Genomic DNA, 20,377 nt, shown 5'->3' with positions numbered 1-20,377 from the left:
GCTGCTCTTGTCAGTGCTCCTTGCCTCCAAGCATGACCGGTGGGCTGCTGCCCACCCGGGTCCAGGGCTCTCCCCCCTTCCCAGCTGCTTCGCTGGCTCTGTGGCTTGGAAGTCCAACGTTTGGGGGATACCTCCAAGCTGGCGTTTAATGGCCATCTCCACCCCAGCCCAGCCCAAAGCTGGGAATCCCTCCTCTAACTAACGCTGCCTCCTGGGGCAGGCAGGATCCCAGTGGTGATCTGCAGAGGGATGTGTCCCTGAGACATCCATCCGCTGATCTGCTCCTAAAGCCCAAATGAGGTGCTCTCTTTTAATGCTCCTGATTCATCAACCAAGGAGGCAGCTGACTTGGGCTTCCAGTCACCGTAGCCGGATAGAATGTCCCCGAATAACCCTCACTGTACTTCTTTCCGGTTACAACCCCCACAGCTGTTTCCAGCTGTTGGCCCTGTGTGCGTTGCCCTCTCTCCCTCCCTTTTGGCTTGTGTTGTGCCCACAAATACTTGTGTGCAGGTGCCTTTTCTCCTGAAATGCCCCAATGCCTCCTCCTGCGTTTCAGCTCGCAGTTGGGTGACACCTTCAAGTGCAGAGAGCTTGTGTCCCCTACTTGCTTTATTACTGATCTTTCCATGGTTGCTATTGCACCTCTGCCACAAATAGCTGTTCCTGTGTAGGGCCCAGGGGTACCCTGTGGCCGCGGGCTGCCCAGGCTAACCCAGAGAGCCCAGTGCCCATCTCTCCTGTGCGCTCCCTGCTTCTGGGCTGTGTTCCTTTGCTTTCAACCCGATGGAAGAGGAATGAAATTCTCGGCAGCAGACGTGTGCCTGTAACTTCCTGCTCTTCTGTCCTCTCCTCAGGTGTTTAACAAAGTCACGGAAGCAGCGGTGACCCTGCAAAACAGCGGCAAGCTGGGATTTGCCTTTGCGGTGCTGAGCCCCGGCACAGGCACTGCAGCCAGCCCTCTGCCTGGCGTGCCCCTGGTCGTGCCCAGCAGGGTGAGTAGCACAAGGGCTTCACCCGGCCTGTGTCAGGCTGCCCAGGAGAGCGTTTTGGGGGAAAACAGGGGGAATGAACACACAAGCCCCGTCCAAAACCAGCCAGGAGACACAGGGCTGTGAGCGACTGTTGCAGAGGCAGAGGAGGTCCATCGAGCAGAATCCTAACGGAGCCCCTGATTGTCCTTGGGCGCCGCTGGCTCTGCTGTCCTACAGCAAGCACCAGTGGGAGGCACGAGTGCTCCGGGAGCTCTTTGGAGCTGAGTGCTGAGCTCTCTGGTTGTGCCATCACTGGAGCATCACTCCATCCCAGCTTGTCATCCTGCCTGGGTGTCTTAGAGCTGGAGCAGTGTTCCTGTCTTGGTGCCCTTTTGCGATGGGAAGAGGAAGCCAAAGGGCCAAGTGGCTTCCACCTTCCTCAGTGCCTGTCCGTCTGAGGGGTGACATGCTGATGTCCTCTCCTGCAAGCTGCTGCCAGGAGCTGCTGGCCCTGCTGGAAGCAGAGGCCCTTCTCCGTTCTTCCAGAGCAGCTGGTGAAAGAGCTTTGGTTTGTTGTGCCTGGCTCTGGCTAGCAGAGGGTAAACCCTGTGAGCAGAAGAGCTGTGAGACTCAGGCGTTTGGATACAGGAAAGCTGGAGGTGGTGATGTCTGATGTTTCCTTATGTATGAGAACCTGTCTTGTGTTCTCAGCGCGTCTGTCATGTGAGCCATCCCTCCACTGAATCCTCTTTGGTACACTACGTCCCTCCCTCTTGTGTGCCCTGCAGGGTTACGTTGAACCTGGCAAGCAGCAAGTGCTGAAAGTGTATTACCTGCCAGGAGTGCCTGGAGTCTTCTGCAGGGCTTTCCAGATCCAACTGGGTCACCTGGAGCCAGAAAAAATCTCCCTGAAAGGAGAGGGGACCTTTCCCAGGATCCACTTGGACCTGCCCAGGAACATCAAAGGTGAGCACTGCCTGTCTGCTCGGCTTTCCCCCATGCCATATGCCCACAGGGCAGCTCACAGGCACCTCGAGCAGGCCTGGAGGTTTCAGGGCTGTCAGACCAGGTCAGCCCTCTGGTTGCTTCTTTAGCCTCTGGCAGACGAGCCCATGTGGGCTTTGTCGCAGGAACCATCGTGCACAGCTTGCCAAGAGGTCTGGGAAGATGATGGCTGGGCAGAAAAGCTTGGGAAAGCTGTAATAGAGGCTGGCAGGGATTTTGACAGGGGTTGGGTTTGCATCACGCTGTGGGGCTGAGATGCTCCTGTGTGGCGAGAAAGACGGGTGGGGGTGAGAAGCAGCAGGATCTCCTTTCCCTACATTGCTGGAGCAGTTTGTGTCTGGGTGTCGGGGGAATGGGGCTTCCCGTCTTCCGTGGGATTTGTGCTGCCCCACTGCTATGGGTGGTGTTCTGTGCTTTCAGGCAACGCCAAATATGAGAAGATCCTCCTAAAGGCCAAAGAAAAGCTGGACAAAGGCAGCCAGAGAGAAGAGGCCATTGCTCTGGGGGAGGCTGTGGCAGCCGAGCCCCGCGTGGACGACTCGGGCACCGTGGTGAGTAGAGCTGCTGCCCTGTCCCGCACGTGCCACCCTCCTGCGAGACACTGGAGCCCCTGCGCCCCACGGCAGCTGCCCAGGGCCCTGCCGGCACTGGGCACCTCCCTGCACGCCCCTGGCCACGGAGTGTGTCAGCTCAGCGTGCCCCTTGGGCTGCCCACCTCTGGGAGTTGTCCCTCGTGGCGATGCGCCAGCTCCTGACTACCCCAGGGAGATGCTGAAAGCTGTGCTCGGGCAGTTGAGTTTCTGGTGCTCTGAAGGACACACAGGGCGGTGCTGGGGGGTTTGTTGCTCACCGGCCAAACCCTGCCAGGTTTACAGAGCGTAAAGCAGCAGCCTGAATGCATCCTGAGGCTGTGCTGTGTATCTCCAGGAGGCTCCAGCTCTCTCATGGTTCCCTTTCCAGGAGAGCTTTTGTCCAGGCTGCTTTGGCACTGACTGGAGGCAGGGACATACTTGGAGCTTTGGAAGGTTTCTGGCTTGTTTGTGTGTCTGTCCAGATCAGCTTTGATAACTGGGCAGGCAGAGACACTGGAGTTCATTTCTGTGGGGATATGATCCTGCCTGAGAGAGCAGGAAGTGTCACAGACACCGATCAGTGAGGCAGACTGACTCCATCGCCCCTCTCAACAAGAGCAGGGTGGGATCCTCCACCCGAGACAAGCTTGTGCCTTGGGAAGGACCTTGGCTAACCAGCCCCTGTCTTTCCTTTCCTCAGTGGGATGCTCAGCTGCAGATGCAGATGGAGGAGATGCTGATTGAGGAACATGCCCTGGAGCAGCAGAAAGCTCTCGCCTCCCGTCCCCCAGAGGACACTGCCTTTCACCAGCGTGTACATCGGAGGCTTCTCAAGTTAGTAGGGACTCCTGTAGCCTGTCTTCAGGGGCCGCGAGGGTAACAGCCAGCAGTGCAGCCCTGCCCCTGAGAGCTCCTTGTGTCTCAGAGTTGGGAATAGCTGAAGACTTCCGAAAGGGCCTGATGCTGAGAGCTACGCCGTGCTCCCTGTGGGCAGCTCGGTGTCCTCACTTGCACAGTGCTACCCTGAGCTCTGGAGGTGCTCCACTCCCCACAGTTGCTGGGTTCTGTTCTCAGAGCTGAGGGGGTGCAGACCAGCAAGCCCTTGCAGACAGCACAGGCACCACCCCTGCTGACCAGCTGTGAAAGGGGCATCTCCAAGCCGGTGTCTTTGTGCCGAGAAGCAGACCCCACTAAGCAGGAAGAGCAGGGAATGGTCCAGATCCCTTATGTGCTTTTCCAAGTGGGATTGCCTGCAAAAAGACCTTCACAGCAATCTTGTAGTGTTGGTTACTGCACGCGATACTCTCAAGCGCTGCTTTGGGGACAGATCTGGCTGCAGAGCAGTGGAGGTATCCTCTGCAAGGAAATCCTATGAGAAGGTCCTGAAGCAGTTTCAGGCTTGGGCCGGACACCAGCTTAGCAGTTTCATTGAGACCCGTGGAGACGCAGTGGACTTCTCTGCAATGGCTTTTCACAGCATAGGAACTGTGTCCAGTACCCACTTTAAACTGACTCGAAGATCCCGTTGGTGGCTGATAAATCCTAGGCCCTGCACTCCCCATGACTTAGCCAAGTCTTATTACTGGGTGCTCAGGTCAGGCCTTGGGTTTCCTGGGCTTGGCTTGAGTTTTCACAGCAGTGGATACAGAATTATCCACTCCATTTGCTTCTCCACCCCGCGCCATGCTGGGCTTTACAGAGTGTCCTTCCTCCTCCTTTCAGAGCTGAGCTGCCCGAATACGTCCTGGACCTTGGCTATGTCTTTCCTGGTGACATCCACACACACATGGTGAAGATCACCAACACCGGGCACTTCCCTGCATCTTTCAAGGCCGATGGATATGTCCTGTATAACACAGGTAACCAGTGGCTTCACGGGGGCTTGAAGGGGCTGTCTCTGCCACATCAGCTGGAGCCATTGGGCATGGGGAGATTTGAGTACTTCCTTGGGCAGCTTTTTCCTCCTTAGTACCCCTCTGGCCGGTGCCCTGTTCAAGAGCGTGAATTCTGTCGAGCAGTGCCCAGAGACCTGGTCTGCCTGTGGCTGCCCTAAAAAGTCATTGCAGGGGCCAGATGGGCTGATCAGCGTGATCGCCTCTCAGCATCTTCTGCTCTTGGCTCCCGTGAGCACCATCGGAGTTTCTTTGTGCACTCTGAGGGTTTATGTTGCAGCCAGATGGACCCTCTGTGGTTCGGAAGGGCTTTGTTTAGAGTTCCTAGTGCCAGAGCACTTCTGCTCAGCCTTATTGAACGGCCTGTGGGATCCTGTGCCGTATCGAAACAGGCTTCGCAAAGAGGCCTTGGGGTAAGGCTGCAGCTCCGTCACACGGGGACTGCTGTCTGTGACGGGTGGCCAGGCGTCTCTTCTAAGCCGCTGTCCAGGGAACACCACAGCATTTGGTATCTTAGTTGGAAATTGTCCTTTGGAGAGGTGTATGCGTCCTTCCCTGAGATGCCTGCTGAAGGAATTGCTGGAGCTCCTCAACCAATGTGGTTCGGTTTTACCCTGCAACCCCTGGATTCTGGCTGTGAAAATCCTTTTGCTTTGGGCAGTGACAAGGGGAGAAGAGCAGCTTCTCTGGAGATGGAAAGGGGTCTTTCACAGAGCTGCCAGCCAGGACACCCCTGTGGCCTTGCCATGCTCCTGAGCCATTTCCTGTTGCTTGTGTATCTCAGCTGCTTGATTTTCCTGTGTTCAGGCTTCAGCGTGTGCCTGGACCTTGTGAAGCGCCTGCCCTGCTGTGAGACCAAGACATTTGAAGTGCGCTTCGACCCACAAAGTGCCAACGTGCCCCTGGGAAAGGTGGATGTGCTCCTGCCCATCAAGGTAGGCCAGCTTGTGGGGCAGGCAGCAGGTTGGGCACAGCAGCGAGTGTCAGCCGGGCTCTCAACTGGATGCTCTGTCCTTCTCTAGGTCAGAGGAGGCCCCACGTTCCAGGTCCACCTCCGTGCCATTGTGGCTGAGCCATCCCTCTGCCTCTCGAGGGACAGGCTGGAGTTCTCCTCTGTCCAGTGTGGGCAGTGGCAGGAAGGAACCATCCAGCTCCACAACACGTCCCAGGTCCCCTGTAAATGGTCCATGAGCATGAATGAGGCTGTTAAGGAGGTAAAGCACAGACAACGTGTAACACACAACTTCTCGGTTGGGTTTTCTTTGCCTCTCTTGGCTTTCCCGCCCCTCTGGCTGCCTGAGCACTTGGGCTGCAGCTCGCTTGAGGAAGCTTTTGAGGGTACAGAGCAAGGCTGGTTCACCTGGGCCTGCTCACTAGCTGATGCTTCACTTCTCTGCCATCTTCACCCATTCCTCCCCCTCCGAGAACACTGCCTCCCCATCTGCCTGCCCTGCCAACATGTTTGCCCTCCAGTTCTAGGCAGGGGTGGCCACGTCTGGGTGGGATGAAGGTGCTCCCTGCACCGTGCCAGCATCTCGGAGCACTGCAGGAACCGAGGGTCTGTCCTCGCAGACCAAGGAGACCTCACGCGACTGGTTTCTGTGCGCAGGTGGACAAGCATCTGCCAGCGAGCGAGCATGACAAGCTGTGGGAGGAGATGAGGCCCGCGCCCTGTGGCTTTGAGGTGCTGCCCTCAGGTGGAACCCTCGCTCCAGGACAGCAGTGCCATGTCCAAGTCCGTTTTTCACCCACGGAAGAGGTGAGTTTGGTGGGTGTCACCCCCAGGAGGTCTGTCAGGGCAGTGTGGTAAGGGGAGGCCAGCACAGGGAGCGGGGAATGAGCTCTGCCTCCGCGTGGAGCTTTCTGCCAGCCCTGTGCCCACCGTTCCTCAGTTTCCCCTGCACAGTCCCACGCAGTTTGGGAGTCAGCTTAAATGGTGGAGCATTCCCAAAGGCAGTTTGCATGTGGCCACCGTGACTTGGAAACTGGCAGCGTGTGACAGGATGGACCCAAGTGCTTCCATGGCTTGGGACAGTCGCAGGGATCTTTCAATTGCTCGTGGAGATTTCAGCGTCTCGTGTCTGGCTTTGACCAGAGCCAAGCACTGAGCAGAGAAGACGATCCTTATTTCTGTCCAGTGAGAGCTCAGCTGCCTCTTTCACACAGCTGATGTTTGCCCGGTGCTGCAGCGCCAGGACTGTGTCTGAGAAAGCAGACTTTTCTCACGTGCGTTGCGCTCCCCCACGACTAGGTGAAAACCCCTGATAGGCCGTTTTAGATCCATCTGGTAGCCAACTGTGCAGTTACACTCCCCAGCAGGACTCACCGCAGTTACTCAGAGCCATGCCGATGCTGTAGCCCCTGCTCTAAGTAACTGCCTGGTTTGGGTTCAGCTTAGAGGTGCTGAGAAGACCCCTGAGCCTGGGGCGATTGTTGCCTTGGAGGCGCTGTCACCTGGGGCTTCACGGAGGAGCTTTCTGTGCTGCTTCTTTGCAGAAGTGCTACCGGGGCGAGCTGCAGATCCAGATTTGCCAGAGCAGCCAACGCCTGCGCGTGCCGGTCCTGGGATGTGGTCTGCAGCCACGGCTGGAGTTGAGCCCCGCAGAGCTCGAGCTGGGACCGCTGCTGCCACAGAGCCATGGGGAAGAGGGGACAGTGGTGGTGAAGAACCCCTGTGGGGTTTACTCACTGGAGTTTGACCAGCAGCACCTTGCTGAGGAGCAGGTGAGGGGGAAGGTCTGTGCACGCTCCTGGAGATTCCCAGCGCTCCAGCATTCCCAGGCTTGTGCCAGGGAGACGGGGGCAGCGCGCAGGGCAAAGCCCGGCGGCATCCCAGGGTTAGCCGGCTCTGCTGGCAGGCTGTGGAGGGACTTGGATAATCCCTGCCACTGGGGGGAAAGAATATGGGAGGGGATGGCTCGTCTGGGGAGTCTGTTCACGTGGTGAAGGTCCAGAAACTCATGCTGTCTGTGGTTTCTCTTCCCTCTGTGCGCAGCTCCTACGGACACCTAAAGACGACAACAGCCACAACAGCTTGTTGCTGCCTCCGTGTGCCCCGGCTGAGAAGCTGACTGTTGAGGCCCAAGGAAGGGGCATAGAAATGAAGGTGAGATGAAATCTAAATGCTAAAAGTGCAGGTGGCAACCAGCATGGTTTTCTCATTTCCTCATCTCTTCCCCAGCCTACCATGGTTTGTGTTTCTGCCACGAGAGTGGCAGAAAACCTCTTCTCCTTCTTTCCTTTGGCTTGATATCAATCCCTACTGCCTCAGGTTGACGTTGTGCATCCACCAGGAAAGGTGGTGAAGCTAGGAAACATCTGCATTGGGCAGACGGTGAAGAAGATCGTCACCATAGCCAACAAGAGCGCAGGCCCTCTCGCCTTTAAGCTCAGAGTCACATCCACCGTGCCAGAGTTGCAGGAAGCTGGGGTAAGTGCCATTCCTTCTCTGCAGAGCACTTTAGTGTGCCTGCAGGGAGCGATGAGCTGCTGTGGGTGGGAGGTAGTAGCTAATGACAGCTGTGGGCTGCCCTGGCTGCCTGTGCCTGCCCCGTCCTCCCTGCTGGCACTGCTCTGCCAGCAGATGCTTGCAGTGTGAACGCTTCAGCTGAGCTGGGTGCCAGGACTCCCCGAGAGCCACAAGTGAGAAGGCGGCACAATTCCTCTAACCTGTTTTAGACGCATAGGTCAGGATGCAGCCGCATATTTTAGATCTGGAAAGGCGAGGGAGGTGAATCTTGAAAGAGGGAGGGTTACAGCTCTGTTGGAACTTCCATGAAAGCTTTAGAAGGCAGAGGTGACCTCACCGTGACCAGGTGGACACATGGCAGAAAACACCTTTGGTATTACCTAGGAATGCCTACGAGGGAATGAGTGGGACTGGGTCAGTGTTGGTGTGGACAGAAGAGGAATTGGAAGCCTCTTCCCTGAGTCTGGTGAGGGAGGCTCCGCAGCTGGCTTGCCAGATGAAATAGTCTCCACTCATCTCTTCGGGTAGGTTCTGTGCTTGAAGCCCAGCAAGGAGCTAAAGCTGAAGGCCAGAGGAGACACCTGCAAAGTGGAGGTGACCTTCTCCCCGAAGCGCCGCATGCAGCCGTTCAGCGGGGAAGTGCTGCTGGAGTGCCGCGGGCTGGTGCGCTCCCTCTTTGCGGTGCGGGGCTCCTGCCAGGGCAGCCTCGTGAGCTTGGACCAGGACCAGCTCAGCTTTGGAGCCGTGGTGCGGCAGAGCTACACGTGCCGGCGCGTCGTCATGCGGAACGCGGGCAACACAGGAGTCAGGTAAAGCAGGACCCCCCCGCCTCTCTGAGGGCTGATTGCTTGGATGAGGCTTGTGAGGAGCCGTAGTGTGCCCAGATAGCTCCTCTCTGCTTCTCCATCCCGCTGGAGAGTCGTGCAGCCATGGCCGTGCAGTCAGGCCCTGGCAGTTAGCAAGGGGGTACGAGCAAAAGCTCATTTAGAGATGGGTGCAGTGGGTCCTGCCCAGCCTGAAGCCTTATTGCCAGGTGGCTCAGCATCAGGCCTGAGATGTGGTGGGAAAGCCCACCAGAGACGGAGAGCCTCACGCTGAGACTTACCCTGCCTTGACAGCTCCCCGTGGCTAATCCTTCTTTCCTGTCCTTGTGCTTTCCTTGGCAAGGTTTTTGTGGGACGTGGAGAGCTTCCAGCCGGACTTTTCTATCAGCCCCACGAAGGGTTACATCAGGCCAGGGGTGGATGTCCCCTTCGTTGTGACCTTCCGCCCCTCGAAGCTGAGCCAGGCTGTCCAGTACGAGGGGCTGCGGTGCTTCATCCCGGGCAGCGAGGCGCTCCGCCTTACGCTATCAGGATCCTGCGTGGAGGCCCCTGGCACCAGAGAGGTAACGCAGCAGGGACAGGATGGGCCCCTGGACCCCAGCATTTGCGCCACATCTCTCCCAGGGCAGGAACTGAAGGACACTTGCGAGCGCAGACTCGCTTGTGCCGGGGTATCCCAGAGAGAAAGTGCTGGGCAGGACTGCCAGAGTTCCTGAGCCCTGTCATTGCCTTTCTCCCCTGTTCGAGGTGTTGCTCCTCCAGTGAGCAGCTCGGTTGTCCTGGCTCTGCACTGCAGCACCCGTGCCGTGGGAGCACCCTGCCGGGCTCTCCTGAGACCCTCCCCACAGAGCCACCCCGCTGTATCCCAGCACTGCACCCGCAGCCACACTTCTGCCCCGTGCCGGGCCAGGGGAGGGCATTCAGCAGTAGGAAGGGGCAAGGCATCTGCATCCAGCCCCTGGGAGGGGGTAGCTTGGGAGCAGTTGGCTCTTGCTCCCAAAGAGAGCATGGAGCTCCTCTTCATCCTGCCCATGAAGGAAGGGGCTGTGTGGCTGCAGATCTGTCCTTGCACAGCAGTTTCCTTTCAGGACTCCCCTGAAGTTTCCTTTCACCCAGCATGCGAAAGGCTTGTTCTGCTCCCTTCTTCAAGAACAACCAGCTTGATTTACTCCAAAAGCTGTGGCCAAAGTGTAATTTTTGCATGTGACAAGGAAAAGCTGCTCCCTGTGCTCCAGGTCCTGGTGTAGAGCCAGCGTGAGAAGAGTGGCAAGGATTGTGGGTACGACCCAGCAGCCTCTGTGCTCCTCTGTTACAGACCCTGACTTTCAGCTGCAATGTGCGTGAGAAGCAGAGCCAGACCATCCTCCTGTCGAACCCGAGCAGCGAGGCCTGGACCCTGAAGCCCATTGTTGAGGGGAAATACTGGAAAGGGCCTGAATTTATCCATCTGGAGGCCAGGCAAAAGGAAAAGGCCTACCAGGTCACCTACAGACCCCTAACCATGAGCTGTGGGAACAAGAAGCATCAGGTAGGTGAGCTGTGCCAGCGTGCTGACCCTCGTGGCATGACCCTCGTAGGTCACTCTCCTTTGGGCAGGAGGTTGGCCGAGATGACCTTTGGAGGCCCTGTCCAAGCTGAAGGTGTCCTGTGCTCTCTGTTGGAAGCTGGGTTTTGTGGTGGCTGGGGGCCAGGCACGGGCAAAGGGCAGATGGGAAGTCGGGACTGAGCACCAAACGTGTTGGAGCAGCTAACGTAAAAAGCCAGGCTTTCTGCAGGCCAAGAAATGAAGTTTGTTCTGCGTAGCTCCAGGTGGCTGCTTGTGGCAGCCCAGGGGGCTCAGAGACCCCCATGCTCAGCGCACGGGCTGCACAGGCTCTCCAAGCCCCGGGCACAACCACTTCTGCCAGCAGCACCTGGCTGGTGTCCTTCTGCAGCTTGCAGGGAGCAAGAAGGGCAAAGCTGCCCTGCAGTTTGTCAGTGCCGTCCTGGCCGTGAGCAGGCAGGTGGGAAACGAGAGAGATCTCTTGAGGGTCATGCAGGAGCTTTGGGAGGAGCCCTTCCTGCAGGTCTCAGGCTGGGCACATGGGGGTGACTGGCCCCTCTGCAATGTTTTCTGTGCCAGGCCAGCAACAAGCTCCTAAATCCAAGGGGTCAGTTCAGAAGGGCTCTGTGGTGCTGGAGCTGCCGGGTCCTTGTCGCGCTCCTTGTCCCGCTCCAGCTGGCCTTACAGTGGGCCAGGTCAGAGATTTCTGGCCTCAAGTCTCCAGGGTGCTCAGCAGATCTGTGCCCTTAGGGTGGCACGTGCTCAGCATCTCTTTAACGTACAGCCTGCGTGAGGAGTCTTGCAGCTTTCAGCTGCTGTGGAGGCAGAGGCAGGTGTCTGGGATCCACGGGCACCCAGAATGAGCATGGATATGAGCTTTCCATGGCCCATGTCTGGGGGGCCCCTGTTGTGCCAGCTTACAGGCTGCTCTCTGGTCAGCGCTGTTGGGGCTAAGGCCAGCAGGACTGAGGCAATGGAGCTCATCAGGGACGGCCACCCCCTGCCCACGGCTGTCCCTGCGTGAGCACAGGCTGGCAGGGACATGCCCAAGGTGAGTGGGGCCAGTAAGGGAGTGTTGGGATGTGCAGAGCAGCTCTGCTGCAGGGCCCGTGTTTCCTTGCTTGGCCCAGAGATGATGCCTCTGTGTCCTGTAGCTGTGCCGTGTCCTGTGGGCCACGCACCCGCTCACAAGCAGCTCAGAGCAGGTGCGACACTGGCGTCTGTCTCCTCCTGCGCGGGACAGGGCTGCAGTCACAGCTCTGCCAGCTGGACGTGCTGAAAGCTGCCTCAGTGAGAGCCTCAGGCATGGGACTGTCCAGGGGTGCTCCAGAGCCGACTTGTCCTATTCGTTGTCTGTAGGGCTCCATCTTCTTCCCCCTGCCGGACGGGACAGGCTTACGCTACCAGCTGGAAGGAACTGCTGAAGCCCCCAGGTGTTCAGGGGCCATTTCCTGGCAGGTTCCGTGCAGGAATTCCCACACGGAGCTCATCCCTGTGTACAACTGGCTGCAGAGACCACAGAGGTGAGTCCAGCCCAGGGAGTCTGGCCTCATGAGCAATCCCTGCAGCAGCACAAGGCAGGAAGCTTCCAGTGCCTGGAAGCTCCTTCCTGAAAGCTTTTCCCTTTCCTTGGCCGTGTCTGGCCATACCCACGTTCTGCCTGTGCAGAGCCATCCTGGAGGGCTTTCCTCCAAGGGGGGTGAGAGCTGGTGCCCTGTGCCCGAGGCACTGAGGATGAGAGGGGCTGTATTGTACCCCCGCAGGATGGGTATCCTATGGGAGTCCTTCCTGTTGACCTTCACTGCGTCCTTCTCACCCGCAGGTTCCTGGTGGTTATTGACATGCTCAAACCAGAGAACCTGGAAAGCAGTTCTGTGCTGCAGGGGTGTTCATACATCGACGTGCCGAGCTCTGCGAAGAAGGACTACCAGCTCACCTTCTTCTCCTACAAAGAAGGAGTCTACAGGGCAAAGGTGAGTGAGGACCCTGGTCTGCAGGGCCCTTCAAGGAGCTGTTGGCTCACCGAGAAGCTACACGCCTGTTTTCATACCTCCACGTGCACGGGTCCTATGAAATACCACAGGTGCTTTCTCTGGTCTTGCACTCCTCCTCGCTGGGTGCTCATAGCCATTCCTGGAAGCAGGGCGCTGAGCTCGGTGGGCTCTTCCGGGTCTGTTTTCATGTGTGGAATGAGCAGCACTTCCCTTTCTGTCTGATTCAGGTGACCTTCCTCAACGAGACAACCGGAGAGTACTTGTTCCACATGGTGACTTTCAAGGTGATGGCTTCGGGACCCATCGGCACTATCGAAATGAGCACCGCCGTTCGGCAGAGAGTGTCCTCCACCGTCAAGGTGGACAACCCTCTGCCTGTCCCGGTGACGTTTGCCATCAACTGCAAAGTGCCGGACGTCAGCGTTCCACAGCACTTTACTGTTCCTGCACAGTCAAAGGTAGGAGCAAAGCTCCTGCGGCTCACTCTGCTCTCCCTACTCGTGGCCGGAGGGGGGGCTCTTGGAGGGTGATGCCTGAAAGGAGCCATGTGGGGCCTCTTTCCGTGGTGGCAGCTCCCTGCCGATGATGTAGAGAGGGAGCAGTGTGCGAGAATATCCCCAGTGGGAATCATCCTGCGCTGGTGGAGTCTGCCCTGCTGGCCCCTGTAACACGCCGCCACTGGGCGTCACGTGGCAGGTCCTTGTGCCATGTGCCCCTCATTTAATGTGTTGCTTCCAGGTGCGAGTGGCTGCAGGACAAGCCTGATCCCGCGGCCAGGTTGTCTGCAGCCTGCATTGACAGGAGGTGGTGTGTGCCCTGGGGGAGCACAGGGGCTTTTTAGGGTGGGCAGCTTCTGGCATCATGCTGGAGGGCTCTGAGCTGTTGGGATCTGTCCCTGAGTGAACCGTCCCCCAGAAGGAGCAAGGCTGTGCCCGAGAGAGAGGGAGTCAGAGCGGGGAAGGCAGCCCAGCCTTCAAGCGCTGCCTGAGCAGAGCAGGGACCAGCTGCCCCCTTCTCAGGCACACGTGTTCCCTGCCTGTGCCTGACGCCGTGGCTTTTTCCTTCCTTCCTCCCAGGCGGATCTTGTCTTGGAGTATCAGCCCCTGAAAACGGGTGAGAGCACGGGGCACCTGGTGCTCCAGAGCAGCGACTTGGGCTCTCTGTCTTACAACCTGCAGCTGAAAGCCACCTCGAGCAGGCCAGAGAAGCCCGTGTATTTCCGCACCACGCTGGGCTCCCGTCAGACCATCACCACCAAAATCCGGAATTTTGCCCAGCAGGAGACCGAGTACCTCCTACAGGTGAGCCCGGGCTGCCGGGGCTCTGGCTGGGAGGCAGCTCCTCTGGCCAGCACCAGCCCTCTCCACCAAGGGGTCCGAGTGCCTCTGGCGTGGCCTGGCAGAGCCTGGGTGGCCATGTGAGCCCAGGGGCCTTCCCACTAGTGTGGGCTTGTCCTCCCTTGCGGGCCCGTGTCTGCTGCCCTGGTTGGAGCTGCTTTTGCAGGCCCCGTGGTGCCTGGGCTTGCTTCCCGCTTGCAGCCCAGGTCTGGCAGTCTTGGGGCTTGGGTGCAGGGTTGTCCCTGCTGGGCACGTTTGCACACTTCTCGTGCCCGTTCACCGCAGGCACTCACCAGGGCTATGGTCTGGGTGTGACGGGCCCGGGCCAGGGGACCATCGTGTTCTTCCCGAGGCGCTGGCTCTGCTGTTGTGACCAACCCCCCATGGTCTCTTGTCTCCTCTGCGCAGACCGACTGTGCCGACTTCCAGACGGCAAAATCCATCAGTGCGGCACCCGCCAGCGCTGGGGGCTCGGAGCTGAACGTGGAAGTGACCTTTGAGCCCTGCCACCTGGGCAAAGCCAAGGCCATGCTGCAGCTCAGCTCTGCACTGGGCGGGCAGTACTGCATCCCACTCATCGGCCTTGCGCTGCCCCCTGAACCCCAGGGCCCCTTCCTCATCCCAGCCGGCGGCACCACCTCCATCTCCTTCAGGAACGTCTTCCCGAGGGCCACGGCGTTCCAGTATGCCGTAAAGCACCCGGCCTTCAGCGTCAGGGCCCCGGAGATGCTGCGCGCCAAGAGCAGCACCACCATCACCGTCTCCTTCACGGGCGGCCCCGCTCCTGTCACCAGCAGGCTGGTGGTCTCTTGCCCTGGCGGCTCCTGGATCTACCACCTCCGGGGCCTGCCCTCCACCCGCAAGTGACCAGCTGCCCCTGGCCCTTCCCGCCACGTTCGTGCTCTCTGGAGCCAATAAATTTCATTTAGCATCCTCCCACACGACGTCCTTGTCTCTAAACGGGAGAGGCATGAATTTGCTGGATGCACAGCCGGTGGACAAGGAATTGGCTGGATGACTGCACACAGAGAGTCGCGGTCAATGGCTCAATGTGTAAACGGAGACCAGTGACGAATGGTGTCCGTCAGGGGTCGGTGTTGGGGCAGACCCTGTTCAACATCTTTGTCGCTGACACAGACAGTGGGATCGAGCACCCTCAGCAAGCTTGCAGACGACACCAAGCTGTGTGGTGCAGCCGGCGCGCTGGAGGGAAGGGATGGCATCCAGAGGGACCTGCACATGCTGGAGAGGTGGCCAGCCTCATGAAGTTCAGCAAAGCCGAGTGCAGGCTCCTGGCCCTGGGTCAGGGCAATCCCAGGCACAGCTACAGGCTGCGCAGAGAAGTGATTCAGAGCAGCGTGAGGAGAAGGACCTGGGGGTTGGAACATGAGGCGCTTCAGCGTGCGCTTGACCCCAGAAACCCCCTGTGTCCTGGGCTGTATCACCAAGAGCATGACCAGCAGGTCAAGGGAGGTGATCCTGCTCCTCTGCTCTCATGAGACCCCCACTGGGAGCACAGTGTATAGTTCTGGTGTCCTCAACAGAAGGACCTAGAGCTGTTGGAGCAAATCCAGAGGAGGGCCACGAGGATGCTAAGGGGGATGGAGCAGCTCCTGCACAAAGACAGGCTGAGAAAGCTGGGGCTGTTCAGCGTGGAGAAGGGAAGGCGGGGTGGAGACCTCATAGCAGCCTTCCAGTATCTGAAGGGGGCCTACCAGCATGCTGGGGAGGGACTCTTCATCAGGGACTGTATCAAGAGGACAAGGGGTGACGGGCTTAAAGTGAAACAGAGGAAGTTCAGGTTAGCTAGAAGGAAGAAATTCTTCACTGTGCGGGTGGTGGGGCACTGGCACAGGTTGCCCAAAGCAGTGGTGAATGCTCCATCCCTGGCAGTGTTCAAGGCCAGGTTGGACGGGGCTTGAGCACCATGGTCTTGTGTGAGGTGTCCCTGCCTGTGACAGGGTGTTGGAACTAGGGGATCTTAAGGTCCTTTCCAATCCAAACCGTTCTGCGATTCTGTTATTCTCTAAGATTCTTTGGGGAAGCACGGTTAAGACTTCAGTCGGTTCCACTTAAAGGTAAAAATTTGAGAATGAAGACCTTAGGCCCAGTGTAGGAGAGGATCTGGTTCAAGACCGTCTTAAGAACCTGAACGTGCACAAGTCCATGGAACCTGATGGAATCCATCCGCGGGTCCTGAAGGAGCTGGCGAATGACGTTGCTAAGCTACTGGCCATCATATTTGAAAAATAATGGCAGCCAGGTGAAGTTCCCGACGACTGGAAAACGGGAAATATAACCCCCATTTTCAAGAAGGGGAAAATGGAAGACGCGGGGAATTACAGAGCAGTGAGTCTCACCTCTGTGCCTGGTAAAATCGTGGAGCACATTCTCCTGGACAGCATGCTAAGGCACATGAAAAACAACAAGGTGCTTGGTGACAGCCAGCATGGCTTCACTAAGGGGAAATCCTGCCTGATCAATGTGGTGGCCTTCTATGATGGGGCTACAGAATTGATGGACAAGGGTAAAGCAGTTGATGTCATCTACCTGGACTTGTGCAAAGCGTTTGACACTGTCCCACACGACATCCTTCTCTCTGAATTGGAGAGATACCAATTTGATGGATGGACCACTCGGTGGATAAAGAACTGGCTGGACGGCCGCACGCAAAGAGTTGTGCTCAATGGCTCGATGTCCGGCTGGAGACCGGTAACGAGTGGTGTCCCTCAGGGAGCCGTGTTGGGGCCGGTCTTACTCAACATCTTTGTCGCTGACATGGACAATGGGCTTGGGTGCGCCCTCAGCAAGTTTGCCAGTGACACCAAGCTGTGTGGTCCGGTTGATATGCTGGAGGGAAGGGATGCCATCCAGAGGGACCTTGACACGCTTGTAAGGTGGGCTGATGCCAACCTTATGAAGTTCAACCATGACAAGTGCAAGGTCCTACACCTGGGTTGGAGCAATCCCAGGCACAGCTACAGGCTGGGCAAAGAAGAGATTCAGAGCGGCCCTGCAGAGAACGACTTGGGGGTGCTGGTCGATGAGAAAATGAACATGAGCCGGCAGTGTGCGCTCGCAGCCCAGAAAGCCAACCGTATCCTGGGCTGCATGAAAAGGAGCGAGACCAGCAGGTCGAAAGAGGTGATCCTGCCCCTCTACTCTGCTCTTGTGAGACCTCACCTGGAGTATTGTGTGCAGTTCTGGTGTCCTCAACATAAAGAGGACATGGAACTGCTGGAACAAGTCCAGAGGAGGGCCACGAGGATGATCAGGGGACTGGAGCGCCTCCCGTATGAAGATAGGCTGAGCAAGTTGGCGCTGTTCAGCGTGGAGAAGAGAAGGCTGCGTGGGGACCTAATAGCAGCCTTCCAGTACCTGAAGGGGGCCTGTAGGGATGCTGGGGAGGGACTCTTCATCAGGGACTGTAGTGACAGCACAAGGGGTAAGGGGTTAAAACTTAAACAGGGGAAGTTTAGATTGGATCTAAGGAGGAAATTCTTTCCTGTTAGGGTGGTGAGACACTGGAATGGGTTGCCCAGTGAGGTTGTGAGTGCTCGATCCCTGGCGGTGTTCGAGGCCAGGTTGGATGAAGCCTTGCGTGGGATGGTTTAGTGTGAGGTGTCCCTGGCCATGGCAGGGGGGTTGGAACTAGATGATCTTGAGGTCCTTTCCAACCCTAACTATTCTATGATTCTATGATTCTATGACCCTGGAAGGGAGCTTGGGCTGTCTCAGCGTTGGCTGGCAGTTGAAGGTTATGAAGGAAATAGCAGGAAGCTCTACTAGTGGGCTCCTATTAATGATGTCAGCTGTGGTAGAGCTTTTGTAAGGGGTTTCCTTTAGTTAGAGAGCTTCTGCCTTGGTGCCTTCAGCACACAGGGGTGTCACGCCTGAGGTGTCTTTGCCTGAGCTCTCCAGTTTCCAGCTGGATTCATGGCTGGACATGGTGCGGGACATGTTTTGGAGTGTTTCCAGAGGCTGGCTGCCTGGAGAGCCTGTTAGCACTCGGGGCTCATATCCTCCCTGCCTGTGTTGTAAAGGCCCAGATGATGAGTGTTGGTTTCAAAGTGAGGGCTCCACGTTCCCCGCCAGGCAGGTGTGAGGATTTGCTTTGCCTGTGGCCCCGAGTCTCATGGGAAGCTTTTGTTTCTGGCAAACGCTGTGCTGCAAACGTGTGAAGCTCCTGGCAGCTGAGATGCCCCGGGCAGTTGGGTGGCCTTGTGTGGTGCGTGTGCCCGTGTGCGCAGGCTTAATGGGTACAAAGTCATCGACGGGCGCTCAGCAGGGACAGCAACAGGGGTCACCCCAAAGGCAGGCTGGCCATGGCCCTGGTGTGGCGGGGCTCCTCGTGGGCCAGCAAAGTAGGAATTAAATGGTTGCTTTGTAGTCAGTGCGGAAGCTTTTTTGTTTCCTGCTGAAGCAGAGAAATTCTTGGCTCATCTGCGGTGTCTCCAGCAATTTATGTGTCGCTCACGGAGCGTGACCAAATGCTGCTGTAAGGTGCACTTTAGCCCTGGTGCAGGGCTTCACTGCGGGGGAGACATTGAAGGCGTAGGGGGGCTGCAGGGATCCGCAAGGCTGTAGCTTTAGCAAGGCCCTGCGGTGGCCGTGGAAGCCACGTGTGGCCCTCGCCTATTGTGACGTACAGGGGAGCTGCTGCTGTTAAAGGCGAGCAGCAGCCGTGGCCCAGTGAGAGCAGGAGTTGCTGAGCCGCTGAGGCAGGAGCAGGCTTGAGCTACTGTCAGGCTCTGAGCTCTGCTTCCTCGAGGCGCTGGTGAAACCCTGCCCTAGCTGGCAAAGCCAGAGCGTTGAGGAGAGGGGCTGGGCAGCCCAGGTGCCAGCCCTGTCCTTTGCTGCCCAGGTTCCCCTGGCTGTTGGCAGCCCAGCAGCAGTTAGCTGCTGTGCTGGTGGGCAAGAGCCACACCGAGGCGTCCCTGGGCGGCTCCTGTCCCTGCAGCTGCCCACAGCTGCCGAGCAGCGCGAGGGCATTCAGGAGCCAAGGCTGGGCCCCGCACGGAGGAATCCTCCAGGAGAAGCGTGAATCACCCGTGCTCAGGTAGCGTCTGGCCCTGGGCAGGGAGGAGGCAGCTCCGCTGGCAGCAGGGATGGGGCAGTTGTGTGATAGCCGGCAGGATTTAAACATCCCTGGGCTAAGAGCAGGGCTGGGCAGGTAGAAGGGCTTGAACGGGCTCTGAAATTGCCGTGCAACTTGCAGGGAGGGTAGAGACTTGGAGCTAGGCTGTAGGTCCTGCAGCAAAGGGAGCCTTGGCTGTCTGAGGTGGGGAGCAGGGAGCCGTGGGGTGGTGGGCTGGAGGGGTGCTGTGTCCTGGTGGCTGGTTTGTCCTGCCCCTGCAGGGAGATGTGCCCGATTGCTCCGTTGTGCTCCTTTCCTGCTCCTCTGGGAGGCTGGTCCCTGCAGGCTCTGGGGCTGTGGAAGAGCCTTGCTCCAGGGCGCGGGGGGAAGCTGCTGGGCTGGCTGGGCTGTGGAGGTTGGAAGCCCTCTGGAAATAAGCGTTGTGGGGGCGACGACAGGGTTCGTTTCAAGTGAAGTGAAATCACAGCTTGGAGAATTGGAACGAATAAGGCAGTTATTCTTAAGACCCGGTAAGAAACCACTGAAACCCAGCTTAATGCTGGATCATCCCCATTAGGTTTCTCCCTTGAAAAGGAGTTATTTCCAGCTCTAAATCCCAGCTCTTGCTGCAGCAGGTCCTCCTGTCCGTAGGGCAGTGCAGAGCTCTGGAGTTTCTTGCAAGGACAAAAGGAAACGGTAGCCTTGTTTCCTGAAGCCGTGGAGGGCCCGGCACCACAAACACGTGCAGTGCTCTCGCTGCCTTGGCAGTAAAGGAATGAAGTGATTGCCTTGCTTGCAGGGTGTGGGGAGCAGTCGAGGGGCAGGGAATGGCCATCTTTGCCTAGATGCTGTCTTGCTGTGTCCAGCAAGTGCACACAGCAGAGGTGATGTGGAGCACAGGGAAGCAGGAGGGAATATCATCCTGGATTTTACGTAGCTCTGAGCTAATTGCTCATGTGCCTTCGATGGTTTCCTGCTTTTTTCCTGCTGTGGCAGCCTGGAGTGCCTGTAGAGAGCCTGGAGTTTGGGTGTTAACAAGCGAAAATGAGGGCGTCCTTCTGCATGGAGAAATGCTCTTGGGCAGTGGGGTGATTTCCTGCCTGGAAGGAGCCGTTTTTGCCAGATAATCTTTGTAACGTGAGCCAGGCAAAGTAGCCTTGAGAAAGTATAGTTCTTACTCAGAGTCTTGAACTCTGTGCTGAGTTAGTTAGAAACATCATCAGGCTCCTTGCAGAGAGGGTGAGAAGTGCCAGTAGCGCCTGGTGCGTCTGTGTGGCTCGTGGGACTGCCCCCAGAGCAAAAGGCTGTTTTGGCTCAGGGTCTGTTTGTTGTGGGGTTTTACGTCTATGAATGGAGCCTAAATATGGTCTAATCATGAGTGAGGGTGGGGAGGCCCTGTGTTCTCCGCTTAGGAAGGATGCCAGAGGCTGGAGACACAGCTGTGTCCTTTGGGTGTGCCAGGAATGGCGAGGCCCTGGCACAGGTTGCCCAGAGAAGCTGTGGCTGCCCCATCCCCGGCAGTGTTCAAGGCCAGGTTGGACGGGGCTTGGAGCAATCTGCCCTAGTGGAAGGTGTCCCTGCCCGTGGCAGGGGGTTGGAACTGGGTGAGTTTTAAGGGCCCTTCCCTGAGGTTGCGGGGTTCCAGGGTTCCATGGGTCCAGGGTTTTAAGGTTCTGGGGTTGTGGATTGT

At 57.8% G+C, this 20,377-nt stretch overlaps 1 protein-coding gene across 1 annotated transcript in view; it reads left to right on the top strand.

Annotated features, from left to right (window-relative positions):
* LOC136005848 (hydrocephalus-inducing protein-like) overlaps positions 1–20,377 on the top strand; it is a 131,433-nt gene that overhangs the window by 110,991 nt on the left and 65 nt on the right. The window contains exons 49-64 of the mRNA XM_065663742.1: positions 858–995; positions 1,763–1,940; positions 2,400–2,530; positions 3,252–3,385; positions 4,274–4,340; positions 5,466–5,657; positions 6,053–6,202; positions 6,940–7,104; positions 7,715–7,777; positions 8,507–8,721; positions 9,080–9,272; positions 10,052–10,216; positions 11,639–11,802; positions 12,102–12,252; positions 12,501–12,689; positions 14,217–14,411. Of these exons, the coding sequence (XP_065519814.1) occupies positions 858–995; positions 1,763–1,940; positions 2,400–2,530; positions 3,252–3,385; positions 4,274–4,340; positions 5,466–5,657; positions 6,053–6,202; positions 6,940–7,104; positions 7,715–7,777; positions 8,507–8,721; positions 9,080–9,272; positions 10,052–10,216; positions 11,639–11,802; positions 12,102–12,252; positions 12,501–12,689; positions 14,217–14,411 (2,490 nt within the window). The remainder of the gene's footprint in view (positions 1–857; positions 996–1,762; positions 1,941–2,399; positions 2,531–3,251; positions 3,386–4,273; positions 4,341–5,465; positions 5,658–6,052; positions 6,203–6,939; positions 7,105–7,714; positions 7,778–8,506; positions 8,722–9,079; positions 9,273–10,051; positions 10,217–11,638; positions 11,803–12,101; positions 12,253–12,500; positions 12,690–14,216; positions 14,412–20,377) is intronic.

Source organism: Lathamus discolor, chromosome Z (assembly GCF_037157495.1).
Source record: "Lathamus discolor isolate bLatDis1 chromosome Z, bLatDis1.hap1, whole genome shotgun sequence".
NCBI classification, from domain to species: Eukaryota; Metazoa; Chordata; class Aves; order Psittaciformes; family Psittacidae; genus Lathamus; species Lathamus discolor.
Note: the sequence above shows the minus strand (reverse complement) of the source record. Positions and strands in the feature narration are given on the sequence as shown.